The sequence below is a fragment of the Pneumocystis jirovecii genome, assembly GCF_001477535.1.
Source record: "Pneumocystis jirovecii RU7 chromosome Unknown supercont1.7, whole genome shotgun sequence".
Classification (NCBI taxonomy): Eukaryota; Fungi; Ascomycota; class Pneumocystomycetes; order Pneumocystales; family Pneumocystaceae; genus Pneumocystis; species Pneumocystis jirovecii.
Genome location: NW_017264781.1, coordinates 239,597 through 259,142, shown reverse-complemented (window position 1 = coordinate 259,142; position 19,546 = coordinate 239,597). Strand labels below are relative to the sequence as shown.

Sequence of the window (19,546 nt, the reverse complement as noted above, 5' to 3'; positions counted from 1 at the left end):
GGCGAAAGTTATACTTTTAATGCTTGGAAACTGATTCCCCAACATGCACCAATCCATTCAGCATCATTAGACCAACATAAATTATTAACTTCGGCTTCTGCACTCCAAAAAAAAATAGATTCATTAAGTTGTCTACATGTATTGTTTTTCATATTTCCATATAAAGCTACTTCGTTTTAGCCAACACTTTATATATGTATCATGGGTTATGTATACATGTTTTTGCATCAAATAACGTACCATTCTCTGTTGTATTCCATATTAGTATTTGTCCATCATCACCTCCCGTAGAACAAATATTTCGGCTTCCTGGTGCCCATTTAACACAATTAATATTTCCCTCATGACCAGCTAAATTAAGCAATGGTACACCAGGGAATCGAATATCGATAATATGTACAGTATTCGAATCAAGATGAAATGTAGCAACAAAATGTTGATCTTGGGTATTTGCACTTACTCGCAACAGTGGAAGAGACCCATTTGATGATGCTTCATAAAGAATTGTTGAATGTTCAAGCGACCTGTTTAACATTAATATTCTTCTATTAGAAGATAAAACTAGATAAATAGATGATATAGAAATGAAACAAAAAATAAGAAATAAACTCATTTTAAATACATCTATGGGTTATCTATAGTTTTTTTTTTCGTGTTATACCGTAGATCAAACATACGGAGGCTGCCTTCAGCACCAGTGCTGACAAAGACATCTGCACTTCGTGCAAGAAATGCCACGTCAAACACTTCCCGGTCGTGTGCAATTAACTGTGCTTGTGCTATCCGTCTTTCTACATTCCAAACGACACATGTTGTGTCTACTGATCCTGTTACCACTATTTCTCTCCGTATTATATTCCAATCCATTGATGTTGTCGGTGCTGTTGAACCTTCTACATCATTTAAAACATTCGTATTTTTCTACGTTGTTTTTTTAGCATTATGATAGATTTAAACATAGTTTAATAATTTTTAGCTGCTAATCTAATCAGACTTACCTGTTTAAGCATTGCTAAAGCAGAAACGACACCATCTTCAATACTCCATAATTGAAATGCACCTCCAGTACTTGCAAAGAGATTAAAAGGTATATTTCCACTGTCCCTTCCCGTTATTTTATGAGGCGCCCATTGTACTTGTGTTGCTGGATAATTAAGCTGTGCTGTAGCTATACTGTGTACTAGCTGCGTTGGTTGCATCTGCAGTATTTCAATCTATGCCGTTAGTCATGTTTATGTTTTTTTGTTGCTTCTTAGCACTATTTTGAAATTGTTTTGGTGTTTTTTATTTATTAAGATGCAGTTTTTTGTTTTTTTCTAATTCTTAAAAATTTTTTCACTTCTCTGTGCTTCTTTGCAACTTTAAACTCACTTTATTCGTTCCATCATCTGCAAAACTACCAACAAGTACACAACCATATACATCGCCTGCCCAGTCAACTGCATATGTTGGCCAGTCTGCTACAAACTGTCCACGATGTATTGTTCTTTGTTGGTCCATTGTCCTATTGACCTTCATTCTGCTCAATTGATCTTTATATGTTATTTTTCTTCAAATATTCGGTTTAAGCATCCAATTAAATAATTATTATAAAAATTCAATTCAATTCCCCAAATCCGGTTTAAAAATCTCTAAAAATACTTCTTGGGTCCTTATCAACAGTTTTATAAGGTCTATTTTACACTAAATACCCCGTATTAAGTCTTTTTTCTCTTAATTTCTTTCTAGACTTGTTCAATTCTTTTTTACAATTTTTACTCGGTTTTTTTTTAATTTTCTGCTTAAACTTGACTAAAACTCACTGCACCTGTTTCATTTCGGAAGATATGTTCTTTTCTTCTGTATCAGCTCTTCTTTTTCGCGTTAAAGCAGCCCAAACTGCTGGTTTTTCTGATTGTTTGTCTGCCACTGCGTCGAGTGCTGTTGCTGTTGATCCTGCACGTTGTAGCTTTATTTTTGATGCGTGTATAAAAGATAAAACAAAAAATACAAAAAATACAGTGGATTCTGCACTAAAAGAAACTTCTAGTTCTTCTGTCAACGCTTCTGCTTTATTTGTCTATATACTTGATTTATCTCCTGATGCTTCTTTTTCTCAGGTGCACCAGTTACTACATGTTTTATACGCTTCTTCAGAGAAAAGCAGGTCCTTTTTTTACCCAAAGGCGCCTCAGATATTCGTTATTATTGCCAATTGGTGTGGTTATTCCTTGTTTGATCAGCCATACAAGTGGGCTGATATTTATATTCTTTGTGAAGGTCTGTTTGTTTGTCACGTGACTTTCACGTGACTCCGGCTGCTGCAGGGATCTGCACAGGACTACAATGCATCCGAGAGGCACGTGTATATTTGTCGCTCAACTAACAGGATACAGATGATGTACAATTTGTCCCGGAAAGGCTGCAAACATGTATTCATCTGATCAGCTGCAAACAGGATGATCACGTGACTTCTGCTTTGGGTCACGTGACAGGAGTAGAGCAGGAAGCAAAGGAAAAGGTGCAAAGATACAAAAAAGTGGCAGGTAAGGGGAGGATTGGAGAGAAGACATGATAAACAGGGGGGTTTGTGCTAAATATGTTTAGTTGGGGGCACATTTGATCATCTCCATGCGGGACACAAAGTGCTGCTGACGATGTCGGCATGGATCAGTAATGAGAGGGTGATGTGTGGAGTATCAGGTAAGAAGTATAACACACAGAATAGTAGGAAAAAAGTAGAAAATATGAATGGAAAGGAGAAAAAAGGATATATTTGTAAAAATGATCTGTGTGCTAGTTGTGCATATTTAGTGTTGCTAATAAAAAAAGCGGAAAAAATGCTAGAGACAAAGAAATACAAGGAATGGATTGAGCCAATTGAGAATAGGATAAAGAATGTACAATCCTTTTTTAGCATTATAAATAAAAGACTTGTGTGTTCGGTGAAGCCGATTTATGATGTCTATGGTGCAACGATAATTGATAAAGACATTGAAGCAATTGTAGTATCAGAAGAGACAAGAAAAGGTGGAGAGATGGTAAATGAGGAGCGTGTGCGTAGGAATATGAAACCACTAGATTTATTTTGTATTAACGTGATTCCTGATATCGAAGAAAGATCTGGTTTGAAACTGAGCAGTGTGAGCATTCGTGAGAAAATGACGAAAAACAGTAGTTAGGGAGCCGAATTAGAATATAAGTATGATTTGAAAACGAATTGTAAATACAGATTTTTGTTTTATTGTGATATGTTTTATCGCTAAAATAGTGATTGATTTGTTACTGGTTTATTAATTTATTGATTATTCATTTGTTAAAATGTTTATTGTACTAATATTGTTGTTTTTAGAATCATAATTAAATCGTGGTTTATGTTGCTAATTGAAAATATGAGACATTGTTTAATGCTCATGTTCATTTTGATATTGACATGCAATTCCACTTTTGCCAATCTCAAGTGGAGCTGCTTGAGTTTGTGCTTTGATTTTTGACAAACCATGCCAATTTCTTTCGTTTTTATGGAAATCTGCGGATACACTGTGAACACGATGGATGACTGATAGCTGTCTATGTTCACTTGATTTTATTACATCTTGACTATTGCACAGTGAAGACTCCTCCTTTATCTGTACTTGTTCTTCTTTTACAATCGACGGCTGCATAAGACGACCTGTTACTAAAGAAAAATGTGGTTCGTTTTTTTCATTTAAAGAGTTGTTTTCTTCTGGTTTTAAAGAAAGTATGCTTGAAAAATCTGTAATCCATTTTTTGTCCCAAATACTAGATGAAAGTGCAAGATAAAGCTCATATGGTGTTGTTACGGGGCGGTAAAAGTCCTTTATTTCGATCAGAACAAATACGTTTTTTATAAAAAAGATAAACCTTCGATTCTATTAATGAATTTTCTGGACAACTCACTAATACAAATAATTCGATTTCTGCAAAATTCGCTAACTTTTCTGGATTCAATTTTCCTATAACAAACATATAACTTTTTCTCCCTGCTTCTTTAATCATTTTCCTCATATGCTGTATCACTTCAAGGTATCTTGAAACACCTAACGTCCCAACTACAATTCCAATCACAGATGCATCTCTTGCTTTCTGAACCACCATGTATCGGCGACGTAATCGTGCATCGGTATCCGGTGATTGATGAATAACCTTATGTTCCACTGGATCATATGAATAAAATGATGCAACATGTAAATGACATGTCATTGCAAATGTTGTAAGTGCAGGAGATTCTTTTCCAACATAAAACACTGAAAAATCCTTATATATAGCTGCCAGCTGTTTTCCTGAACTCCTTGCTTCTACAATATCCTCGTTTATTACTTTTGCCATATATTCTTTACTGTATTCCTCCTCATTTCGAACCACTTGACTGTACCCACGAGATAACAATTCAGACAATATTTTATCTGTATTCTTTAATTTACTTTGTATAAACGCTCTGTATATCCTGTTTACCTAGTGCATTTGCATAATATTGTTCTCCTGTTAAAATAACCCAACTTTCTTGCTGGTATATCGTTTCAAATGCCTCCAAACACTTTTCTATTTCTAGATCTTGTCTTCCAAATACATATTTCACCGGCAACCGCTCTATTCTTCCTTAATTAGCTTTTTTTTCCCCATTATTCCTCATACGCCTACGGGCTTAAACACGCATGTCCATAATGAATAAGACAGTCTGCATTAACATGTTCTGCTGTAATTTCATCTACACAACAGCTATTTCTTTCATTTTTCCTCTAATTACAAAACTTTCCTCTATACCTTCCATATGATGTATCTCCAAGAATAAAAAACGCTGCTGGAACATCTCTACTCAGCCGTACTGAAACCTCACTTGCATCTCCTAGTAATTCGTCTGGAAACTGAAGAGCAACCTGTTTTTATAAGCCTTTCCTCCTTTTTTTCTATATCTATACTCGCTGAAATTTTCCTCTTAAGATAAACTCCTGAGTATCTGCAATCTCATAAACCTCATCAAAAGATATATTATTGTTTTTGTGGCTTTTAGTGCTCTGTAAAGGTCTTTCAATTAGTTCTTTTTCTTTGCTGCTGAAGAAAAGTGCTTCTTTATTCATTATTTGGCATTGCTTAACATTATTTAATATTTTATATTTTTTTGCAGTTACATCTTCACTTTATCATTATCAGTGTTAACGTAAATAATTCTTGATATTGTCAGTTTTTGGCTTTAAACGACAGATATATACGTAATATATATGTAATATACATAATATACAAGTGGATTGGGTTGTAGAAGGTATATTTTGGTATATTTTGGTATATTTTGGTATATTTTGATATATTTTAATTATATGATTAGTTCTTCTATGTTTAATGGGGATTGAAGTAGATTCAGAAGTTTTTTCAATTGAAACACACCCATCAGTATCAGTTTTTGCTGTAGGTACATTGACAGGACGAGTTTCAAGGTAGATCAGTGGTTAGAAGAAGACAAGAATGAATTATAAGATAGTTATCGGTATGAAGGGGATTTGAAAAAGTATGAAAGAGTATGGCATACACGAAGACACAGAAAAGCATGCCGGGATCTGAAATATAGTGCAGATGGTTTAGGTAGGAGGTATAGATTGTGATTTGAACGAGTTTATTGGGATATTTGTGTATAGAACTTGTTTCAGTTGGAGCAGATGGCGTAATTAAATGTGCAAGTAGTGAAACAGGGCAAGTTATATGGAAAAAACGGGAAGCACATGAGTAAAAAGAGTATTAAGTGTAGACAAGTCTAAAAGAAGAGTAGAGATGCGATCAATGTTGTCGGATTTATGTCTAAAATGATGCTTGCTACAGGAGATGACAATGGATATATAAAAGTAGGCAGAAGAAAAAGAAAAGGGTTTAATTGATTATCTTAGATGTGGGATTCAAGAACGGGTGCGTGTATAAAAGAAGGAAAAGTGCACAATGATTTTATTTCATCTTTCTTGTCTTTGGACAATAGAATTTTAGTATCTACAAGGTGAGCAAGACGGTGTATTTTAAAATTGGTTGATATAAAAAGTGGAGATGGAACATTATCGGCACATGATTTTCGCTTATGGAAGCTTTTGGCGGTTTCAGAGAATGAAGATGATTTTTTATCATCATGTTTGGTTAAATCTCAGTCAAAAAATCCAAAGATATGTATAGGAACGGCCTCAGGAACGGTGAAAATATTTAATAAAGGAGAATGGGATAAATACGCGGACCAGATTTTATTGTATAAAAAGAAGAGTGTATTAAGCGTCGATAGCATGATTTCATGGAATGATGATACAATTATCGTAGGTGGGAGTAATGGTGTCATACAGCTTTTAAACATTCATCCCAATCGGCAAATGGGAATTATTGGGCATCAAAAAACAGGTGTTGATGTGTTGGCAAAGACATATGATGCTAAATGGATACTAAGTGGAGAAGACCGAGAAATAAATGCTTGGAAGGTGAATTGGGGCGTTGATGGCTGGGAAAATCATGAAACATGTGATGATACAGCGAATAAATCATTAAAACATAAAAAAAATATACTAGATAATCAGACGTCTTTTTTTTCCAATTTAACATAATGTGTAAATGTAACATAATATTGAATGAGTTTGAAAACATATGATTAATAATAATTACTATGGTATGGAATTTTTACATTGGATTTTATTTTCTTTTTTGGGCCATATCATGACTATTTTGTGAATTAATGCAAGTAAAAAAATGCAAGGAAGATGAATAAGGCTCGCAAAAAATAATTCTCGAGCATTTTTCTCGTTTTGATGCCGATAGAATTTCCATGCGTAGACTGTCATAAACATATTTATAACACTGCTATCAAAAAAGTAGAAGGAATCCACCAGGCCGGTGACAGGCAATGCCCAGCAAAGAAGAAAACATAAAAGACTATATCGTAAAGATACTCGTGCATTGAGACTTGGATTTATAATACACGTCATATGATAGCCTGCACGTGCGTATTCCTGACGAATGTTCCATGAAAGAGAATTAAAATGAGGAAACTGCCATGCATAAAGAATGCCTGCAAGGACCCATCCACCTAAATGACTAAAAAGGTCTCCATTAGAACTCGCTGACCACCCCATAAGAGGAGGTAGTGCCCCAACTATAGCGCCTACCCATGTATTTATGATAGAGATACGTTTAAGCGGTGTATAAACTCCTGCATAGAGGAAAATATTTGTAATACCCAAAAGTGCCGTTGTTCCATTAACACCCCATGCAAGAAAAAAAATTCCAAGAAAACCTGTTACACATACAAATGAAAAAACAGTTGGAAGTGAAATAATACCACGAACAAGCGGACGAGAACGTGTTCGAGACATTTGTGCATCAAATGCTGATTCAATTAACATATTAAAAGCATTTGCTGAAGAAGAACATAATGTTGTCCCAAATGTAAGAAAAATAAGTGTTGACATAGAGGCTGATGGAAACGGTGCAAGTGCATATGACGACATTGCCGAAAGCACTACAAGAAATGTCAAACGGGGCTTTGTCAACTCTATAAACGTAGAAATAGAAGGTCTAGCTGGAACAGGAACATAGCTTTGAATCTTTCTGTGCTGAAAATAACTTTTTTTTATGTTTTTTGACAAGTTTTCTGCCGACAGCGTACTAAATGACATCCCATATGTATTAAAAACCCTGTTAAATACTGATTTTGTATATTTTTTCGATCTGAAAGCATAAAAAAAGCTTAAATCTCTACTAAAAAGCCTTTTTTCTCTGTATATATAAATATTACACCGTTCAAAAGCGCAACATGTCCTTTTCTCCATCAGTTTCTCATTATTTATAAAAATACTTACTGAAAAGCTTCTGAAACATGAAATTCATAAAGTTTTATCCTATTAATATTGCAAATAGCGGTTCTTATTATTGCCAATGTCGTCACTGTTCTTATAATTGTCGTATTGTGATCGTGTGGTATCGTGAAGCTCTATCGTTTAATTAATCTTTAACGTCATACTAACGACAAAAGACAAAAAAGTTTGCTAAATAGAGGAAAAAAGATTAGATATCTCTAGAAAAGCTTATAAACAGATTCTCCTTTCTGCATAGTACCTGTTTGTGTTTTTTTTCGCGAAAATCTGTTTTTTGGTTGCAGAAATAAAACTGGAATTAAAGTTAAAGTTTTTTTTAGAAAAAAATGGCTAAAAAAGTGTCTCAATCTCAGAATTCTTTACCTTCTGAATCACATATTTCTTCTGAAGTTCTTTGTATTACTGAGGATGTTTCTGGAGCGGTGAAATATGATGAAAAAAAAGGGTTTTTGAAGCCAAGTACATCAGCAGATTTAGATCCGCTTTTGAGTGTTCAAAAGGGCAGTTTGACAGACAAAATCCGTCAGGAAAACAGGGAACGTAAGAAACGTTGGCGTCAGGCGAATGAAGATCGGAATAAGGACAATGATCTTCGCTGCCGGGTCAATAAACGTGCACACAAACTTTATGGGAAAGAACAATCTCTTGCTAAGTCAGAATGGATTGAAGCAGAGTTTTTAAAGCGTCAAATGAAACGTAAGGATAGGGAGCGCAAGCGTTCTCTTGAATCTTCCATGACTGCGTCTTCTAGCCATAATATGACTTTTTCGAATCATAATATTGATAACAGTGGATTTAATGCTGTTGAGTTTTCACAGACTTTTCTTGAAAATTTGTCTCAAAATCTTACTTTGTTCAACGATACGGTTCCTTTTTCATTGCGCTCAGCACTTATTTCATTTTCTACTAATTCTAATTTTCTTAAGATTATTACTACTCTTTTTTCCTCACTTATCAATAATGTTTTGTCTCCGTCTCAAACATCTACAACTTATTCTTCTCAAAACACTTCAATTTCTCCTGAAGATACTACAGCACAACTTTATCAGTCACTTTCGAGTTTTTTTCCTAATGATCACGAATTATCTGTATTTTCGGTCCCAGAGGCTTCGGTTCATTCAAAAAATATAAAGGAAACATTCAATCAAGGTGTTTCCAGACATATTTCTACTTATTCTCCTGTTACTTCTCAAATGTCTATAACAGCTTCTACTTCTGTACCCGCATCTTCACTCAATTATAAATCTTACGATCATGTTTCTGCTATGGGGTTTCCGCCAATGCCAATAGATTTTAAGGACGAAGAATAATCTATTTATTTCACTATTTATCTATTTATTTATTATTTTATTTTTTCATTTTTGCTTATCTGTTTGTGCAGTTTATTCGCGTTATCGACGATGAGCCTTGACGTATCATCTGCAGTAAAGCCATGGAGAGAAGAAAAACATATAAGATCTCTTGAAATTGACGAGGAATCTTTGTTTCAGCCGTTCAAAGCTCTTTTTTTGAAGTATATCAGCAAAAATTCCGCTTTTAATGGCACTTTTTTGACGTTTTTTCAGGGAAAATATACAAAATGATGGAACTGTTAATAAAGAAGTTTTGCAGACGTTAACATCTCTTTGTTTTCCTTCTACACCTTCTCCTAAGGCTATTTGTATTGATTCTCGTGATATTATGCAGTTAAAGCAGTCTATTTTACCTCTTCAGCAGCGAATACAGCATTTAGTTTATGCACATTCAAGAGCATTGTTTTTTCGTAAAGGAAACGTGAATACAATCAGAACAGACATCTTAAAGACAATGATAGCTCTTAAGGATGTTCAGAATGCGATTCATCAATGTTTGAATAAGCAACTGAAATTTAAAACTGAAGGACTTGAAAAATTAGATCAATGGAAAAATGAGCAACAATATTTGTCTATGTATATTCGTGAAAAAGAGAAATCTGACGAGAATTTTAAATTGATTTCTTCATTAGTTCAGAAAAAAGATAAATTGGCACAGGAAATCAATGAAACAGAAATTAAATTAGCAGAGAAAAAAAATGATTTGAAAAATATCTTGAATCATATCGAGGAGCTTCATAATTCTTTTGGAACGCGTTTCTCAAAAGAAAAATCTCGTTTGGCTGAAATTAGTGCAGATGAAACAAGGTTTATTGAACAATTTAAGAAGTTAATACCACATTCAAATCAAGAGAAATCACGAGACGCTTTACGCGAAATGTGGGAAACCGAATTATCTCTTATTAACGACGATATTAAGCTTATTCATTCTGAATATACTGCATTATCAGAGGGATCAAAGTTATGGTGTAGCACGATTATTTTTTTACAGTCTCTTGAGCAAAATGTTTATGAATGTACAAAAAAAGGTAGTTGTAAGGTCTCAGAAATAATAAATATTATCGACAAAGGGCTTTTAAGGCTTAGAGATTTAACAAGAATTGTAAATAACCAGCATTTGAATTTATTATATATTGCAATTGGATATGAAATAGAGGCTTTGAATCGAACAAGAAGAGTGATTCTTTCAACAGAGGATAAAGTATGATCTAGACAGTTGATTTTAGGAGTAATTTGTTGAGTTTTAATGTTAAAGATGTTTTTGTTGAGCTGTTTTGTAATAATTTTTGGGCTATTCTAGTGAATAATATAGTAACTCGGTTTTTGTTATTAATAGATAATTCAAGTGTATTTAAATAGCATTTTAGACATGTTCATAAAATTAATGTTAATTTCTTTTGTTAATTATTCAATTACTTTATAAATTTCCAATATTTGTAAGTATTTTTTAAATTTGTACACTTGTAAGTTTATTTGATTTTTGTATAAAATTATGACTTATTTTTGATTCAATGTTATCTTTAATCAAAATAGACAAATTTTAAAATTAAGATTTTTGATTTAACTTTTTAATTTTTCAAAATATTTGCAATTTCCATTTTACTATTGAAAACTGAACAATTTATTTGTTAGCATACCATTAAATAAAGAAATTGATATAATATTTCCAATATATTATTTGAAATATTTTTTAATAAAAATATCTTATATTTTTAAGGAAGTTTATTTATTATGGACTTGGAGGGGCATATGCTGGACTAGCAGGCTCATAATCTTCATTTGTTTCTGTAGTTGTATCACGTATTTGAGACTTAGGTTTAGATGAATCTTTAAAACTATGAAAATATAAGATGAATATTAATTAAATTGTGAAACTTACGTGGTATTTTCATTAAAATTAGATGCTGACCATTCTTTTGATATATATGATGGTATTTCTGATATATCCTCCTATTTTATTAGTGGCATTCCAAGTAATAATATTATATTCTTACATGTTTTTTTTCAGACGTATTAACACTAAAGCCTGGTGTATTTATATGACTTACATTTTCCCATGGTGCGGTTAAACCTGTAAAACCAAGACGACGTGCGTCTTCTTCTGTCCAACGAATATTGGAACCAATATACGCTGGTGTCATTGAACTATAACCTGGTGTTTTACTTCCAGTATTCCATACCGATGATTCATAACCAGGTGTTGCTGATCCAGAAGCTGCAGGTGTTTTTGATCCGCTATACGCAGGAGTTTTTGATCCGCTATACGCAGGTGTTCTTGCTCTATTATATGCAGGCGTTTGAGAAGATGTAGTTGACCATATTGGCGTTTTGGAACCTGAATTTGACCATGCAGGTGTTTGCATACCAGTATTAGCCCACGAGGGAGTTGCTGAACCTGAATTAACCCATGGTGCAATTTTATTTTTAGAAGATTGTGCCCATACAGGAATATTAGATCTAGATTGATTATATGCCAAACTACTGTTTTGAGTATCAAATTTATTGTTACGTCCACCTTTAGATGTAATAAATTCAAAATATGACATCATTTTCCCTGTATAACGACTATATCATTTTAATATAAATATTTAATATTTTTTATTGCTTACTTCTTAAACCCGAGTTTATTTTTATCTATTGTTATTGTTTTTTGAGTTGAATGTAGCTCTACGCGAGCAGATGTTTCTGTAGTATCTTTTACAATACCAACTAAACCTTTATATGGGCCCAAGCATATATGTACAGTTTCTCCTATAGCTTTATCTCTACCTGAAAAGCGAGGAATAGAGTGTATTGAACTTATTGTCGGTCGTTGTAATGCAGGATTCATTCTATTTAAATCTGGACCACTAGAAGTAATCTATAAAGTTATATTGTGTTTAATACAATAAGAATATGCTTACACGGCCTCCTTTTGCTGTAATAGTAGCAAGATTTTTTGTTTTTGTAACGAAAACACCATTATTTTCATTAACTTCTCGATCATATAAAAAAGCATATTGATGAATAATGTGTATAACAGTCCACGGTTTATTTCTATCATCGATGTCTCTTACAGTATCGCCTACATGAATTTCTAGTCCGTTTTTATCTGTTGAAACCGAATTTTTTGATTGATGTTTCATTGATATTTGACTTGGAAGAATTGTTCTAGAAAGACCATTTTGATCTAAAACCCGAAATAAATTTCCTTCCATTTTTATGATACAAGCTACTGTATTAGCATCTAGTTGTACTAAATCATGAAGATTATATTCATTAGAAGCAACATTAGTTCCTGTTGACTGCGTTGCCTCTGAAATATCTTTAGAAAATACAGTTATCTAATAATTAAAAGTGAACAATAATAAAAATGAAACTAACCTCTGTCATGGAAAAATCACTTAAAAGAACGACCTGATCGTCTTTTACGCATATAACCATGCCTGTATCTCCCTTGTATTTTCCATTGACTACTTTTATATTGTCACCTTGTTTGAATCTCTTTTTAAGACCCTTTGAGGAAATTTCGATTCTTTCACCTTTTAAACCTTCATGCTCTGAATAAAATGTAATAATTTCATTATTTATAGCTTCTACAATTCCATGAACACCAGCCTGCTCTCCTTCTAAAACTTCAACATGATCCCCTGGTTGAAATACTGACGTTACATTAGATGTTTTTATACTTTGTGCAAGAGATGTTAAATCAAAATTATGGTTATCTTCAAGCCCAGAATTAAATTTTGTTATTTCTTCTAATGTTGGATTAACTCCCTCTATTACTAGTCCCGTTAATTTTATATCTTTCATTAAATAACCATTTTCATATTCATCATTATTAAATATATAACTTTTTGCTCCACGTTTTGTAAGACTTTTATTTCCAGATGATTTTGCTGCTTCTTTTTCACTAAAAAAACATTGTGGTGGTCTAGACACTGTAGAAAATCCATTATGGTATCTCTTTTTAGTATCAAGCCCAACAAAAGTAGATCCTTTATCTTTAGTAGAATAGTCCAACCTTGGTATAATTTTTACTCTTGCAGACATTCCATTTTCTGATATGTTATCTATTTGCGCAAGATCACCTGTATATTTTCCACGCTTAATACGCACGTAGGCTCCTGGAATTAATTTTAAAGTTTCCTTTTTAATTTTAAGTAAATCAGGCATTTCTTTAACAGGAACAAGAATAATACGACTTGTATAGATACTAACGATGTCTTTACACGCCTATATATATATTAATATATGTTTTTATGCAAATATCTGTAAAAATCTTACATGAATAATATGTGCTTGCTTTTTTGCTTCCACATAAATATATCCTTCTATTCCGTCTCTCTGAAATACAGATATAATTTCTACCGGAGTTTCTGAGTGTTGAAGATCAATTGTTTTGCGCATCAATTTATAAATGACGTCTTTTTCTCTACCAGGTTTACATCTTACAGCCCACAAATTTGGATCATTAACAGATGGCAAAAGTAATCTTTGTGGGACAACTTCTGTATCTCCACGATAAAACCTTGAAGATAAACGTCCATATTTTTCTCGATATTCTTCGGCAAGACGCTCTGCATCTGCATCTTCAATTTTTTGAAGTTGTCTATCAAGGTCCCTATGTTTTCGATCATCCTGCTGTAAAATATGGTCTGAATCTAATTCCTCCATCTCCTCTGCAATAAAACCTTTTCATCCTGTTAACATAGATTTTACGTTTATAAATAATCAAATTAACCTTCTCTTCCAAGATCATCATCATCCTCTTCTTCTTCCTCATCCTCTTCTACTTCAGCTTCAACATCAAGGAACTGGTTACGTCTTTCTTTTCTCCGCTTTTTAGGTCTCTTTTTAAGTGTTTAATATATTATTCTTATGAAAGAAACCATTTATACCTTTTCAGAAACATAGTCTTCTATTTCATCTTCGTCTTCTTCTTCCTGGTCATCATCTTCCTCATCTTCCTCATCTTCCTCATCCTCCTCATCCTCCTCATCATCTTCATCATCTTCATCATCATCTTCTTTTTCTATTTCATTATCTTGATTTTTTTCTGTTTCTTGTACTTTTTTTTCATTAGTTTTTTCTTGTTTTTTTTCATTTTTTTCTTGTTCTTCGTTTTCTACTGGATCATGAGTGTTTGATTGTTTGTCTTCATTGTCTTTTTTGTCTTCATTTTTCTCTTTTTCTTTAATTTCTTCAATTATTTCTTGTTTTTCATTTTTACCTAAATATTTAAACTATTTTTCATTAAATAAAAAAAAAAAAAACCATTTAATGAAGGAACATCCCCTTCTAATGATTGTTCCATTATATTTTGTATTTATGTTATTTCTTCAGTGTATATATTGAAAAAATTGTTTTTCAATATTTTGTTGATGAACGGTCTATTGTCACCTTACGATATTAGAGAAAGATATCATTGTTCTGATTAATAAATAAAAACATGTTTACTGCTAAAAATTTACTTGAAATATACGATATTTTTCATTCTACAATGCCATTGTTTTTTCTTTATTTAAAATTTGATCTTTTTCTGACACAGACGATAAAAACTTTGATGGGACCTCTATTTATATTAGTTTTGTTGCTGCAAATTGTACGTTTTTTATTTATTGGAAATTTTTTGAACATTTATATGTTTTTTCGTGTTTTTTTTACACATAAATATCTTTTATATATATATATAAAGGTATACTTTTAATTTGTGAAATAATTTTCTTAGTTTTAAAGAATATTTTTACTGCCATTCTTTATTTTGTATTTGGATGTTTTTTGGTACATATTTTTATTATTTTTTATGGTGCACCTGTTCTAGATTATATTTGGGAGACAGCACTATGTGCTTTGCATTTGACTACTCTGGGGATTTTGCCTTTAATATGTGTTTTTGGAATGGATACAGAAAAGTATGCTGAACTTCTTTCTTTTGAGCTTGATCTACAAGTTTTGCAGAATCTTAAGTTAACAGTAGGTTTTTATAGTACATTTATTGGTGCATGGTTAGGTGCAATACCTATTCCTCTTGATTGGGATAGGATATGGCAAAAATGGCCTATTCCTATTGTTATAGGTGGATATGCAGGATATGCGTCAAGTATTGTTATATTACTTTTTATTTATTTGAAAAATATTTTTAAGTGGAAGTCAGCATATGTTTTTGTTTAAAAATGTTCTTTTTTTTGCATTTTTATATTTGGTATTTTAAAGAATTCTTTCTCTGAATAGTAATTTTACATCATGGTTAAGTAATTTGTATGAAATGTTATTTATTTGATAGGAAATTTGTTGATGTATTACAATTCTTAGCTTTGTAGAAATTGAGGTTTAAAAATTAAATTGTTAATAAGGAAAAAGTAAAAAATGGTTTAATATTTTTTTAATTATTTAGTGTTATTTTATGATATTGTTTATATAAAAGCTATATTAATGATATTTAAAGAATATAGTTGAATTTTGTATAGTTATAAAAAAATATTTAAAGATGAACTAAAATAAATATTAATTATTAATTATTAATTAATGAATGTTTGGTAGTTATATTTATTTCTTTTTTATTAAATGATTTAATTTTTACTTCGTATTTAATTTTATGTGTATATAAAATATTTTGTTTTATTCTATTTTAGTATATGTATGTTTTAGAGAAAAAATAAATCAAACATTCACTATTTTGCTCTTATTTTATTAAAATTTAACAAAATGTCAACTATATTTAAATGATATGATTATATTATCAAAAAAGAGACATATTGAAAAATGAATATGATACAAAGAATATTATTGCTGTATATTATTGAATTATTAGTCAGTAAATCCTTTATATTCAAAAGGCTCTGGTGGCTCTGCTTCTAATTCTTTTTGTTCTTTATCTGATTTTTCTAATTAAAATTAAAATTATATATTAAATATAAAATATGACTAAACCTTCAAAATCTGAATCAATAAAAGATTCCGGCGTATTAGGACATTTATCCATCATCATCAATATTCCACCAGTAGGCTGTATTATGTTAGAAAGAAATATTTAATTTAAAGTAGTTACTTTTTTCACAGGTATATAACGTGAATCATCTTTAAATGAAATATATTTAAATTGGGAAAAGGTCACTCTACTCATATTTTGCAATATTTCAAATTGGGGTTCGTCTTCTTTTACTATATTTTTTTCTTTGATAGTTTCATTTGGACTTTCTTTTACTTCATCAATATTCATGTTTTCTGGTATAGATTCTATTGTATCATGAAAATTAGTATCCATTTGCATAGTATCTTCTTCATTTTCCTTAATTAACTTTTCCTTTTCTGTTTTTTTGGCTCTGGCTTGAGCTTTAGCTGTTGTTGATAATACTGCTGTAGCAACTTTTCCTGGGCCTTTATCTGTTTCTTTTTTAGTTTCTGGAGGGTAAGCAAACAAGCTTGGTTTTGCATTTGATATGAATTTAAATTTTGGGACCTATTAAATTAACTTCATATTTAATATTAAACAAAAGTTACCTTTAGATCTTTATTTAAACCTATCAATGCTGTGGGAGTAAAAGAAAGAGAAAGAAAATGTGTCAAAGGAAACCAATACCAAAATTGGGTAAAAATTGCAGTGCTTACAATAGCTACCATATTTAAACTACCAGTAATAGATTGTAAACCTATAGTAACATTCCTTCCTCCAGCATCTAATATCCCCTGTGCAAGTGCTGCTCCAAATTTAGCCATAGCATCTTCATGTTTATCAGAAATAATTTTTTCAAGTTGTTTTCTAAAACTAGCAACTCTTGGATTTGATTGGTCGTTATGTTGTATTAATATCATGGCTGTAGATATATGAGCACTTTGACGAACAAAGTCAGATGGATCTTTTGATAATGGTTCTAAAAGATCAAGAGCATCAGGCATAGCACTTCCAGCACACGCGATTCCAAGTGCAAGCCCTGCTCCATATCTTACATGAGGGTTATAACTTTCGCTTAATAATTCTATCATTCTTGGTAAAGTAAAAGAATTTCTTAGTAAAATAAAACCAAGTGAAATAACTGATGCTCTTCTAACATCATCATTAACATCACTAACAGCAGTATGAAGTAGTCTTTTAATGGCTTTATTGTTTTCTGTTCCACAATAAGCCATTGCAATAGTATAAATACCTCCATAGCGTAAAATAGGATCTAAATCTGAGCAAAGTTGATCAATAAGTACATCTGCTGTTTCTTCTTTAGCGTACATAAGCATTGCAATTCCAAGAGCAAGACCACGAATTATTTTTTTATGTTGTGTTTCATGAGCATATTGCAGCATCTCATCAATAGCTTTAGGAGATGCTGTTCCAAGCATCACAAGTCCCATTGCTAATCCAGCAGCCTCTCCTGCTACAGCGCTATCAGTAAATAATACATTTTTAAGGTCTTCGTATATTTCTATAACAATTATTATATAATTATCTGTTTCGAAACAACATACCTTCATTTCCTGTAGCCATTCCAGCAACACCTAATCCTAAAGCAGCGCCATGTTGAATAGTTTCCACTTGAGTACTTCTTAGTTGATTTCTTAGAAAATCAAGTACAGATTTTCCATGATTGGCATGAATAAGACCTAAAGCAAATAATGATCCCCCTTCGGAGTATGGAGAACCTGATACGCCTTCTTGTGGAAGATATGGTGCTAGAAGAGACATCCCTTGTGATAAATCACCTCGATGAATTACACCCAAAGCTGCTGTAGCACTAAATTTTGACCAATTAATTGCTTTAGATAACCAATCAAGATTTTGCCTAAAAAATTTATCTGATGTTGTTCCTGCATTCATAAATGCTACTGAAAATGTAACAGCACAGTGAAAAATGGAGTTTCTAGCATCAAGGGAATCTTTTGTCTTTACTAGTATTTGATTATCAGCACGATTGTTTTGAGATAGAAATTTCATATAAAGCTTAACGGATTCTTCCCCTCCAAGAATGGATTTGATTCTTGAAATAATGAGATTTTCTAGATCCATGTTTGCAGTATTTTGTTCATTTTTTGATTCTGCTAATAACTGTTCAAGATTTTGAGAAACTTTTTGTAAAAATTCTTGTGTAGCATAACTATTCAAATCAAATGCTATTTGATATGCAATAAGTAAACTCTTCTGCGAATAGTCAATTATTGCATAATTAAAAAATAAAAATAACCTCATCATTTTTTAAAGTAAGATTTTGCAGAATTTTTGCTGCAATATGGCTATCGCCTAAATGAACAACACACTTGATTACAGAAAAATAATCAGGTTGCTTTTCTTTTAAAAATAAGTTAAGTAAAAGACTTAAAACCTAATATAATAAATATGTTTTTTATTTTTTTGAAAAAGCGTACTTTATTTCTGAAGTCTAAATTTTGTATAAGGCTTATTCCAACATCCAGAAGATAATTTTTTAAAGATCCATCCTCGTTTTTGTTCATAATATCTTCAATGATATCAAGTCTTCGAGCTTCTAATGTAATCCCAAGAACCTGATAAAATACAAAGGTTATAAAAAATATAAAACAATTTACTAGTACCTGTTTCCATTGCTTATTCTCTAGATATTTTTTAAACATCTTCTCCACAACTATTATTAATCTTGGATCTATTTCAACATTAGGATCTTCGTATTTTTGAAAATTCTTTTCAATATATGTATCAATGAATTTTGCTAAATAAATTAGAAATTCATATAAATATCTTTGTCACAAATAGATTACAAATAATTGTTTCAACATATTCTGATGATGATGAAAGATCAAACCATTCTCCCGCACCCAAAGCAAACGTTGCCGATTCCGTGTATTCCCCTAAATGATAATACACCTTTGAAGCAACAAGTGCTGCTAATTGGCGTTGAGGAAACGTTTCATCTTCATAAAGCGTTTCACTAATTTCTTTATCAATTTCTTTTTGTTTTAAAACTTAAAATTAATCAAACAATCTCACATTTTCGATATTTCATCTGCAATTTCATGCCAGAACTGATCTACTAGTTCTTTTAGGTTCTTTAACGCGTGTATTTGTAGGCTCGTTTCTTTTTCATCAAGCAATGAAAGTATTCCTCCTTAAGACTCAATATTAGCTTCTATTCTGCCGTTTTAAAAAAAAAAAAAAAACGTACCAACTGAATGGATTCCTAGCATTGCTTTAAATCGTTTTTGAGCCTCTAATTTTTTGTTTTTTTCTGTATTTTTTCTCTTTTCTACAGCGTATAATGTGCGTGCAGTTTGTGCCGTTCGTAGATCAACGTACGCTTTTAATACTGATTGTGTTATTTCTAATGGATGAAGAAAAAACAAATTGTTTGCAGACATACAAAAGCAACATATCAATTTCTTCTGAATGTATAGATTCTTGTAGGTTTTGTGTGTTTTTTT

General features: G+C 31.8%; 10 protein-coding genes across 10 annotated transcripts; 5 read left to right on the top strand and 5 right to left on the bottom strand.

Moving 5' to 3' along the window:
- Positions 1-8: 8 nt before the first annotated feature.
- T551_01767 (uncharacterized protein) lies at positions 9-1,518 on the bottom strand (the record flags this gene model as incomplete). Its single annotated transcript, XM_018374030.1, has 5 exons — positions 9-169; positions 217-524; positions 662-921; positions 999-1,214; positions 1,372-1,518. 5 exons carry the CDS (start codon positions 1,516-1,518, stop codon positions 9-11), a joined length of 1,092 nt encoding a protein of 363 aa, XP_018229775.1.
- Positions 1,519-1,826: 308 nt separating this feature from the next.
- T551_01766 (uncharacterized protein) lies at positions 1,827-3,161 on the top strand (the record flags this gene model as incomplete). The annotated part of the gene is made up of 3 exons (XM_018374029.1): positions 1,827-2,259; positions 2,376-2,525; positions 2,587-3,161. 3 exons carry the CDS (start codon positions 1,827-1,829, stop codon positions 3,159-3,161), a joined length of 1,158 nt encoding a protein of 385 aa, XP_018229774.1.
- A 222-nt stretch (positions 3,162-3,383) lies between these two features.
- On the bottom strand, positions 3,384-5,078 carry T551_01765 (diphthamide biosynthesis protein 2; the record flags this gene model as incomplete). Its single annotated transcript, XM_018374028.1, has 6 exons — positions 3,384-3,818; positions 3,865-4,406; positions 4,456-4,595; positions 4,642-4,725; positions 4,765-4,877; positions 4,920-5,078. 6 exons carry the CDS (start codon positions 5,076-5,078, stop codon positions 3,384-3,386), a joined length of 1,473 nt encoding a protein of 490 aa, XP_018229773.1.
- Positions 5,079-5,337: 259 nt separating this feature from the next.
- Positions 5,338-6,566, top strand: T551_01764 (uncharacterized protein; the record flags this gene model as incomplete). Its single annotated transcript, XM_018374027.1, has 6 exons — positions 5,338-5,432; positions 5,477-5,577; positions 5,631-5,718; positions 5,762-5,834; positions 5,877-5,980; positions 6,023-6,566. The coding sequence occupies 6 exons, from the start codon at positions 5,338-5,340 to the stop codon at positions 6,564-6,566; spliced, it is 1,005 nt and encodes a 334-aa protein (XP_018229772.1).
- Positions 6,567-6,623: 57 nt separating this feature from the next.
- On the bottom strand, positions 6,624-7,634 carry T551_01763 (protoheme IX farnesyltransferase; the record flags this gene model as incomplete). The annotated part of the gene is made up of 1 exon (XM_018374026.1): positions 6,624-7,634. The coding sequence occupies one exon, from the start codon at positions 7,632-7,634 to the stop codon at positions 6,624-6,626; it is 1,011 nt and encodes a 336-aa protein (XP_018229771.1).
- Positions 7,635-8,158: 524 nt separating this feature from the next.
- T551_01762 (uncharacterized protein) lies at positions 8,159-9,142 on the top strand (the record flags this gene model as incomplete). The annotated part of the gene is made up of 1 exon (XM_018374025.1): positions 8,159-9,142. The coding sequence occupies one exon, from the start codon at positions 8,159-8,161 to the stop codon at positions 9,140-9,142; it is 984 nt and encodes a 327-aa protein (XP_018229770.1).
- Positions 9,143-9,232: 90 nt separating this feature from the next.
- On the top strand, positions 9,233-10,391 carry T551_01761 (uncharacterized protein; the record flags this gene model as incomplete). Its single annotated transcript, XM_018374024.1, has 2 exons — positions 9,233-9,345; positions 9,398-10,391. The coding sequence occupies 2 exons, from the start codon at positions 9,233-9,235 to the stop codon at positions 10,389-10,391; spliced, it is 1,107 nt and encodes a 368-aa protein (XP_018229769.1).
- A 522-nt stretch (positions 10,392-10,913) lies between these two features.
- On the bottom strand, positions 10,914-14,480 carry T551_01760 (uncharacterized protein; the record flags this gene model as incomplete). Its single annotated transcript, XM_018374023.1, has 10 exons — positions 10,914-11,019; positions 11,064-11,134; positions 11,179-11,749; positions 11,794-12,044; positions 12,088-12,507; positions 12,548-13,399; positions 13,451-13,857; positions 13,908-14,016; positions 14,065-14,396; positions 14,441-14,480. The coding sequence occupies 10 exons, from the start codon at positions 14,478-14,480 to the stop codon at positions 10,914-10,916; spliced, it is 3,159 nt and encodes a 1,052-aa protein (XP_018229768.1).
- A 135-nt stretch (positions 14,481-14,615) lies between these two features.
- On the top strand, positions 14,616-15,337 carry T551_01759 (uncharacterized protein; the record flags this gene model as incomplete). The annotated part of the gene is made up of 2 exons (XM_018374022.1): positions 14,616-14,768; positions 14,903-15,337. The coding sequence occupies 2 exons, from the start codon at positions 14,616-14,618 to the stop codon at positions 15,335-15,337; spliced, it is 588 nt and encodes a 195-aa protein (XP_018229767.1).
- Positions 15,338-15,973: 636 nt separating this feature from the next.
- On the bottom strand, positions 15,974-19,483 carry T551_01758 (proteasome regulatory particle base subunit RPN2; the record flags this gene model as incomplete). The annotated part of the gene is made up of 11 exons (XM_018374021.1): positions 15,974-16,050; positions 16,097-16,172; positions 16,215-16,625; positions 16,667-17,580; positions 17,624-18,293; positions 18,337-18,474; positions 18,518-18,655; positions 18,704-18,837; positions 18,887-19,056; positions 19,116-19,233; positions 19,291-19,483. 11 exons carry the CDS (start codon positions 19,481-19,483, stop codon positions 15,974-15,976), a joined length of 3,039 nt encoding a protein of 1,012 aa, XP_018229766.1.
- Between the last annotated feature and the right edge of the window lie 63 nt (positions 19,484-19,546).